General features: G+C 35.0%; 1 protein-coding gene across 4 annotated transcripts; it reads right to left on the minus strand.

Moving 5' to 3' along the window:
• Positions 1-2,687: 2,687 nt before the first annotated feature.
• LOC136210878 (uncharacterized) lies at positions 2,688-8,832 on the minus strand. Of its 4 annotated transcripts, XR_010678245.1 has the most exons (5): positions 7,393-8,832; positions 6,588-7,139; positions 6,065-6,452; positions 4,941-5,037; positions 2,688-3,069 (listed from the first exon to the last, which is right to left on the minus strand). XR_010678245.1 is itself a non-coding variant. In XM_066002306.1 (3 exons), exons 1-3 carry the CDS (start codon positions 8,353-8,355, stop codon positions 6,342-6,344), a joined length of 1,626 nt encoding a protein of 541 aa, XP_065858378.1. In that variant the 5' UTR covers positions 8,356-8,832; the 3' UTR covers positions 5,956-6,341. The 4 variants fall into 4 exon arrangements, 1 of the variants encoding a protein (XP_065858378.1); XR_010678243.1 differs by lacking the exon at positions 4,941-5,037 and having other exon boundaries at positions 2,689-3,069; XR_010678244.1 differs by lacking the exon at positions 2,688-3,069 and having other exon boundaries at positions 3,077-5,037.
• Positions 8,833-9,245: the final 413 nt, after the last annotated feature.

The following is a 9,245-nucleotide window of genomic DNA, read 5'->3' on the forward strand; positions in this document are numbered from 1 at the left end:
AGGAATAACGAGAAATGATAATAGAAATTTATGAGAATAAATAATAGAATTTTTTTACAATTAACATACATAATTATAGGAACTTCAGTGTAGATACTATAAAAATTCCATTTAAACCATTTTGATTAAATTTGAAAACTAAAAGATTGAAAAAAAAAAAATTATGGCATAAACCCATCTTTACACCCTATTCTATACATCAAAACCTTTTTTAGGTGATGACACTTCATTATGGTGAGAACACTCAAAACTACGTCGTTTTGAGTATAAAAATTAAAAAAAACGCCACTATGATAGGGTTTGAACCTTGATCATGGGGCTATGAAACCGATGGCCTATCCTTATGGTACTTTTTTCCCCTCTCATTTACTCTAGGAAGGCGATATTGCGCTACTTCTACTGGGAATATACGCTTAATTATTGATGATTTCAATAAATATGGTTCTTTGTCAGGTCTGATGGTGCATTGGGACAAATCTACAGTTTATTTAAGTGTTTCGATTACACTATGGAGGGCAAATTCATAGTTTGATGAGTATTCATCAGGCCAAGCTTCCGTTTAATTATTTGGATGTTCCGCTTTTTTAGGATGCTCTTGGAAAGCTTTATTTATTATTGGGAGCCATTTCTTGGGGTGCATCGAAGGGGGTATCAACAGGTTATGTTCGAATCCGACGCCAAACTAGTAGTTGATGATATTCATTCCTCTTTATCTAATGCTATGGAGTTTGGTGACTTGATAGCTCGGTGTCGTTCTCTCATTCGTGCTCGTCACTTTCACTCGATCACAAGAAATGTGGTGGCTTATACTTTACATAAAGAGTCTCGTTTTGCTAATAATCTTGTGTTCTTTGATTATTTGCCTAGTTTTCTAATTGATATTATTGGCATTTTTTTTCCACTTAAGGCTCGTTAATGAATTTCTCTTTCAGGGCCAAAAAAAAAGGAACTTATTCATAAAATATTGCATAAGTGATTTTTCATTTTTTTTTTTTTTTGTTTCTAGTAAACTTTTATGGATGAAATGAATAAAGACATAATTTTTTAGAAAAATTATCAAAATTTTATAATGTTAGTTTAAAATATTATATAAAGGAATAACGAGAAATGATAATAGAAATTTATGAGAATAAATAATAGAATTTTTTTACAATTAACATACATAATTATAGGAACTTCAGTGTAGATACTATAAAAATTCCATTTAAACCATTTTGATTAAATTTGAAAACTAAAAGATTGAAAAAAAAAAAATTATGGCATAAACCCATCTTTACACCCTATTCTATACATCAAAACCTTTTTTAGGTGATGACACTTCCTTATGATGAGAACACTCAAAACTACGTCGTTTTGAGTATAAAAATTAAAAAAAACACCACTATGATAGGGTTTGAACCTTGGATCCTTCATTTACACTTCACATTTCTTACCACTAAGCTAATTGCTTTACTTGTATATTATGTCGCGCGCTGCTTGATATACCACTGTCTTTGTAGCTTCTATTGTTTAATATTTGACGCATAAACTTATTAATATCGATTAAATGTGCATAATAATGAATTATTAATAGAAAAAAAAGAAATGTGCATAATAATGAATTATTTATAGAAAAAATCCAAGAACGTGCTCTAATTTCTTATTTTTTTAATTCCTCTATATTTTTGTAATTTATGTTTTAAAATGTTAAGGACGATGTTCTAAATATTGTTACATATGTTCCAAACTTTATAATTTGTGTTCTAAAAATTAAGTATAATGTTTTAAAAAAATCAATAAATATATGGACCATTTTTGCATTTGTTCTATAATATAATTTATAACTCATATTCAAAATAACATAACGTATGTTCTAAAAAACATAACGTATATTCTAAAGTTTATAGTTTGTGTTCCAAAAAGTAAGTATAATATTCTAAAAAATCAGTAGATATCTGGATCGTTTTTTCATTTGTTCCAAAAATATAATTTATAACTCATGTTCGAAAAAACATAACACATGTTCTAAAAAAACATAACGTATGTTCTAAAAAATATGTCGTACGTTCTAAACTTAAAAGTTAAAATATATGTTCTAACATATGTTTTAAAAAATAAATTTTCTTATATAACATAAATTACAAAAATATAAAGGAATTAAATAAATAAGAAATTGGAGCATGTTCTTGAATTTTTTTTCTATTAATAATTCAGTATTATGCATATTTAATCGATATTAATAAGTGCATGCGTCAAATATTAAACAATAGAAGTTACAAAAGTAGTGGTATATTAAGCAGCGCGCGACATGATATACAAGGAAAACAATTGGTTTATTGGTAAGTGGTGGAGAGTGTAAATGAAAGGTCTAAGGTTCGAACCATATCAATAACAGTAGCAATTTTTTATTAATTTTTATTGATTTTCATACTCAAAGCGACGTATGAGGAGGTTCTCACTTGATCCCTTTTTGATGTCCCATTGTTTCCGTTGACAAGATTTTTTTGAGGTTGCTGAGGTGGCGGTGGATGAATAGAGATTTAAATTGGCCTTTTTTTTATTATTGTTTTTATATAACTAGAAGAAGCAATTTTATATTTTAATATACAAAACAAATGGAGTAACTAAAGAATTAATTAAAATAAAAACTTAGGCATCATAAGTAAAAGTATATTAGATTGTAATTGTTTACCCTTATTATTACTATTATTATTATGTAAGACACTGAAGAGTTCTAAAATGAGGATTGAAGTCAAAATAAAACAGAGAAGAAAAAGTGATACAAAAGCAAAAACCAACATCTAGAGAATTTCATAATGCTTTTGACTTCCTGATTTGGACTTGGATCCTATGGGCTCCCTAACAAAAAAAAGGCTTGGATCCTCCATCAAAATGACCAAATTATGCTCTAAATCTTTAACACTTCATGCCATCAAATGCATTATTATAGCTTTCAAGGCCATTTGAACTCAAACTGTACTCACTTTTAAAGCAATGGTAATACTTTAAAATGCACATAACTTTCATTGATCCCCATAACTTCAAATTGCAACTAATGAAGTAGCAAGCATCCTCTTGAGGGGTTCATCACTAAAAACCCAGAAAAATCATCATTAATCACACGTTAGGCAAGAAACTCCACGAACTCTGTCAACATTACTACAAATAGCATAGTATATATGCGTTACACAGCACACAGCTAGTATTCATGAAAGCAAACCATAAATAGCACATCTCATCTCATGTTCTAGTGTTCTTCCTTAATCTATACCAACAGCACTATAAATGCTGGCAAAATCATATTCATGCAATAGTATGGAAAGAGCATAGTCCCCAAACTAAAGGTCACTACATAAAAGGTCTGTGAAATATATATCATAGAATGCAGATCAAGAGGAGAGGCTCCTTATACAAAGAGAAGATTACTCAAGAGAATTTATAATTGTGTCAATAAAGAAAAAAAAAACATCTTAGAATGTATTAACACCGGAAAGAGAATCCGAACATGAAATTGACTACCATTTTCAACGGACACTTTGAACTGCCTCTTATTAGAGGGTGTTGGATGAACTCTCATAAAAACATATCCGTCATAGAACCGTCAACAGAAATAGTAAAACTAGACCCAAGAATCGAATAAAATGCATGCCAAAAGGAAAAACAGAAAAGGAACAGTACAAGTTGTGAATGCCAACCAAAATCACTAAGTCCATATATTATTTTGTGGCGTATAATGAAGACCTGATTAGAGTAACAGGAATAACGACAACTTACACTTTGTTTGTTTTGAAGTCTTTTAAAGTAAGGTAAGATAAGTGTATAGGACTTGAGGTGTAAATAATAGTGTAAGTGATGGTAAAGTTCATTATTTTTCTTCCCATTTTTGTTTTTCTTGCTTTAGTCTTGCCGTGGCGCAACGGTAAACGACGTTGTCGTGTGACCAAGAGGTCACGGGTTCGAGTCTTAGGAGCGGTCTCTTGCCAAATAAATTGGCAGGGGAAGGCTTGCCCCCAGTACACCCTTGTGGTGGGACCCTTCCCCGGACCCTCGCTCAGCGGGGACGCGTAATGCGACCGGGCCGCCCTTTTTTAGTCTTGCCGTATTATTCAGCTATTGCTACAGTCTAGGAAGATAAAATTACTGCAGATTTTAAGCTACAAGGTGCATATAGTGTTAGAGGTGGACTAAATGATATGGACTTAAGAGGGTATACAACATCTTACTACCTACGCAATATAAAGTGTTCTCATTATTTACAACACACTCTGATACGCATTTAAAACATATCTATATAAGATATTACATATCAATGATAGCCTAAAATGATTTGAATGTGTTGACAGTAGATTATAAATTCTAGAAATGTCAAAGGGCATAAATAGAGATATATGCAAACCAACTAAGTGTGCAACCAACAGGAACGAAAGATGTATGATATGTTCTGATGATCAACTCATAATCACTTTCAAGTAGCTAACTCAAAATATATGGCAGATCAACATCGAATTAAGATCATACGAAATATCTGTTGTTGCACAATCTGCAATAACTGCTGACAATAATTTAATCAATTATTCCATTATTCTTGACCCCTAAAACCAGGAAGATCATTCAACATTCTTTCTAAGTCACACACAAAGACTACACATGCTGAATAGCATGGATGGAGTTACATTATATTGGTTTCATATATGGTTGACTACTGTGACACAAATAGAGGGGGGAGTGTGAGTGGCTAGGCTCCCTCTAGGTTTTGATTCCCATATGTATTTATGTGTCTATATGCTTGAAAAAAAAAATATGGATGCTATGTGGGTTGCCCCCCAGAAAGAAAGAAAACAAAAATTCTAGCTCCAGCATTGGTTGACCATCAGTCATGACCAGATTCTGTATTCTTAAGCATAATTAATTTTGCTCTAACTCAAAGACAACCATAATTAACTCAAGAGTAAGGATTTTACCAAGTCCACTCTGATGATCGAGTCAAGTTCTTGCAGGATACAGTAGTGTTTTTAAAAAAAATCTGGATTGGTACCTCCACTGTTTACTCGCTTTTACCTGGAAGGAAGGCAAGGACTAAGAATCTCCACTACGAAGGTTCTAGTGAGATGGATAGCTAACAGGGTTGGGTCGTATCAAATAATTTTCAAGCATCTTCTATGACAAGGATGACAAGTTTAATATTTGGTCACTGACATTGTGGAACATTTCAAAAAAATCAGTCAAGTCAAACTGTGTCGCTCATGTGACTCAAACTCCTTATTTTGGTCATTTAATCATTATTTTCTTGGCTGATCGCCACTATATAGACTACAACCATATAACTTTATCCCTCCACCCGAAAAAGTTGAACACCAATGTGACTATCATTTAATTGTCCGTGATTTTATACTTCAAATTGTCATGCCTAGATATCTCTTACTTTTCTTAGAAAGCTAGATTTTGAATATTTTTATTTTCATATAAATTTTAAGTTTGAATTCTGGTCGTCCTATCTTTCATTATTCATATACTTGTTACAGATGCCACAACAGAAACATGGCATTTTTTGGAACAGGACTGCTCTCAAATGCTGTGGTCCTTCCATCTCTCACTCCTATAATAGAAAAGTTCTTCCCTCCTCTCTAACTTTATATTATTCTTTATCAGTAATTGACTTAAAGCATTAGAAAAGGCACATTCAAAACACACTTGAAACCTCTTTTGACTGCCTGCCATTCTTTTAGGCACAAGCCACATGGGTTATAATTAAGAAGCATTGAAGGACCTTCTAACCTAAAAAGCACAAACCCATCCAGAACACAAGGGTCCTACAATGTGCGTTCCAGGGAGTGTCACATGGCAACAAGCTTACCATTGCCCCGAGCACACCCTCATGGACCTAATTCTGATCTTCCAGTAATTATTATGCCTTAATTCGGAAACATTTTACAAAGGTCTGAAGAAGAAAGATTTCACCAGAAACATGCAACAAGGTTACTCAGATAAAGAATATGAATTTTTGCATTTCAAAGTGAACTGACTACAATTCTCTCGCAGTTGTTAGCAATTTTCAAAATTTAGATATCAGTTTATAATTATTTACCTTCTTCACAAATGGAAGGCAAAGAATTTAATCCATGGTGAAGGTTCCCAAGCTCATTTTACACTGAACTGTGTACACTAAAGGTCTCTATATCAGCAATCTGTTAGCATGGTCCTCAAAATACCGGATGTTAGTTGATAAACAACAGCTGCAAGAAGTCGAAAAATGGCGCCCAACAATAAAAGCAGAAGATAGCGAATGCCCTTTTCCAAGTGTGCATATTCATCTCCAAGATAATAATAGCATGAAAACTGAGAGAGCACCAAGCCACCCACATTCAAGAAGAATCAACAAAGGAACCAGAAGACCCTTTCCCACATTGCCCAACTGATATTGTAAGCAGTTCATCACTTGTTTGATCCAGTTTACAACATAGACGGCGTGGCACCTGTCCATAATCCATACAAATTTAGAAGAGCATTCAACTAAAAAGTACATATCAGAAAATGGTGACACCACAAACGAGTAAGAAGAATCAGAAAGTAGAACACGTTGTGTAAAGAAAACTGAGCAAGGAACTCACCAGATGCCATTTATCTGTCAGAGAATGCCCCAAAACCTGAATGGTCTCCACATAAGGTAGAGGAGGAGAACGTGGAAAACAAAAAACTTTTCTTTTCAAATCATCTTTCATTTTGGCTCGCACATATGAACCCAGTGTAGCGTTGCCTTGTCTTGCTGTGTCTTTTAAGAAAAAGAGGACGGGTCTTCTACAAATAGATTTATGAGGATCCCTCGTATCCAAATCAAATTCATGCCGTTGACTAATCTTGTTCCATGCAGTGTAGGTCTTTTCTGCACGATCTAGATTACGGGGGAGTTCAATGTTTGGAAACACTTGAATTACATAACCAAGAGAGACAGAAAAAGAAAGGTGGCGTTCATGGTCATAACAGATTGATCGCTGCAAAAAGCTCATGGGGTCAGCATTCATGGCTCTGGTGAAGAGTTTCAAACTATCCAACAAGCTCAGGCCAGGATAAATAGGGTCAACTGCCTCAACATGATGAATGGATATGAAAGGAGCAACAGGGTGTGAAGATAGAAGACCATGCGCACTACCTCTAATATCCCACTGCCAGAAGAAACCAACCAGGGCTTAAAAATTCTGCAATGCCAGGAATAATTCTAAAATTCTTCCAATATTTTCTTTAAAAAAACAGATCCATAAAACCTAATGCAAAATCATTAAAGTTACTGCTGCACAACCTAAATTATGTTGTCTTACTCGCAGAACTAGTCAGATATATCATCTAGAAAGTGGAAGGAATGCTACTAACATCAGAAGGTATAAAGAAAGAAATAATTGAGGAAACAAATAGACGGACCTGGTGGAATCCTTGTTCTCTGGATAAAGGAATACCAAGCTCAGAAATGCAAGCGTGAAGCCGATCGTCACTTCCATAAAGTTTATGATATCTCTCCAAACAGTCATCTAAAATGCCTGAAATAGCCTCCGCCAGTGAATAGCTTATGGCAATTCCGCCACCACCATAGGCCATAGAGTGACTGAAATAGGTATTAGCAGAGTGGCTTTCTGACGGAGCACCTATGTAGACCATCTCAGAGGATTCATACTTACTAAGAACAGAAACAAGATTGTCCGCATTGAAAATGGTATCATCATCGCCCAGTACAAACCATCGAACATCGGGCAATCCCAGGCGAAAAGTCTCGGAGATAATGCGGGAGATCCGGAGTCCAGAAGGATGACCAGTAGGATTAGTATAGCGGAAGCGAGACGTGTCCTCAGAAATCATGATTGGGGGCAAGGATTCATCCCAATCCTCTTTAGACACTGGTTCTTCAAGCCAAACGTGGCCTCTCATGTCGTTTGGCCGCCACCACAGCCTCACAAACTCTTTCCGCCGTTTCCAAAGCTGCGAGGATCCCGCTATACCGAACATGACATGCTTCAGTGTCAGTTTATTTCCCCTCCGTTTCTCATCCTCCGAGAGGCTCCGATTGCGGTTTACGGGGTGCGGATACAAGAATCGATGTGGCGGCGGCACAAATAGACGATGTTGATGTAAGGCAATAGTGGAACTAGATCGCTTCTTCGAGGAGAGATAGCGAGAGCTACTTTCCCAATGCCTAAAGCGGTGCCAACAACGAGCAGTAGTGCCGGAAAATACAAGAGAGAGCCAAGCGGTGGTGGAAATTAGTAGTGCCGTTACCACAATAACGGCGGTGCCGGTGCGACTGTGACGCCATCTACGGCTACGCGCTCGAGCAAGTGATAGAGGAGATCGGCAAGAAATTTTGTTCTTATCAGCAGGAGAGGAATCCATAATGTAGTCGAAGAATCATAATCATTTCGGTGAGGGAGACGGAGAGACCCCCGAGGGTGGAAATTTTATATAAAGTAGTAATCCAAACAACGATAAGAACAAATAAACTAGTAAATCAGAAAACTCACTCGGAATTTCCTCGACGACGACAAGCCCTCAATGTTAAGGGAAAAGACAATTGCTTTCCGCAGCAAAAATAACTTCCACTCTGGAATTCAAAACTTCAAAATTTGAGTGCTTTGACAGACTTTTTTTTCCTAAATAATACTAAATAAATAGTATATGACTCCTGAGATAGACGTTGAGGTTTTGTGGGTTTCTTCAAATTAGGGAAAAAAAACACTAGTAGTAATTATAGCCAATTCTTTCTGCTTGTCTGTTAATTCTTGTCTGAATTTCAACAGTTCGGCCGGCGCTTCTTGTTTTCAAATCTTCGCTACTGGGCCGGCACTGGTTCACACAGTGCGTAAATGCCTTTTAATAGAAAGAAACAGCATTAATAATTAAAAAGAGGAACGATTTTTTAAGGATGGAATATTTGATCAATAAGTTTTGATCCATGGGCCCGTTTGTTTCACATATTCGTATTTAGGGTCGGTTTGGTATGCCGTAATGCAATATAATGTAATCAATGTCATAATGTAATCAAAGTTGTAATGGAATGGAATAGAATAGTGATTTTATTACCATGTTTGGTTGATAATTACGATGTAATATAATAACCATTACAATACTTATATTTTCTTAATTAAATTCAATCATAAAATTTTATTTACATAATTAAAATTAACAAAAAACATAAAAAATGTGAAAAATCTAATCAAAATCAAATACAAAATTAGATTAACCGAAATCAATAAATTAGTATATAGTTTTTCGCTTTTTCATAT

This window comes from Euphorbia lathyris, chromosome 1, assembly GCF_963576675.1.
Source record: "Euphorbia lathyris chromosome 1, ddEupLath1.1, whole genome shotgun sequence".
Classification (NCBI taxonomy): Eukaryota; Viridiplantae; Streptophyta; class Magnoliopsida; order Malpighiales; family Euphorbiaceae; genus Euphorbia; species Euphorbia lathyris.

Coding starts and splice junctions, on each gene's coding strand:
- LOC136210878 (XM_066002306.1), bottom strand. CDS start 8,355: ATGGATTCCTCTCCTGCTGATAAGAACAAAATTTCTTGCCGATCTCCT. Junction 7,140..7,392: donor GAGAACAAGGATTCCACCAG/GTCCGTCTATTT, acceptor TTCTTCTGGCAG/TGGGATATTAGAGGTAGTGC. Junction 6,453..6,587: donor TGACAGATAAATGGCATCTG/GTGAGTTCCTTG, acceptor GATTATGGACAG/GTGCCACGCCGTCTATGTTG.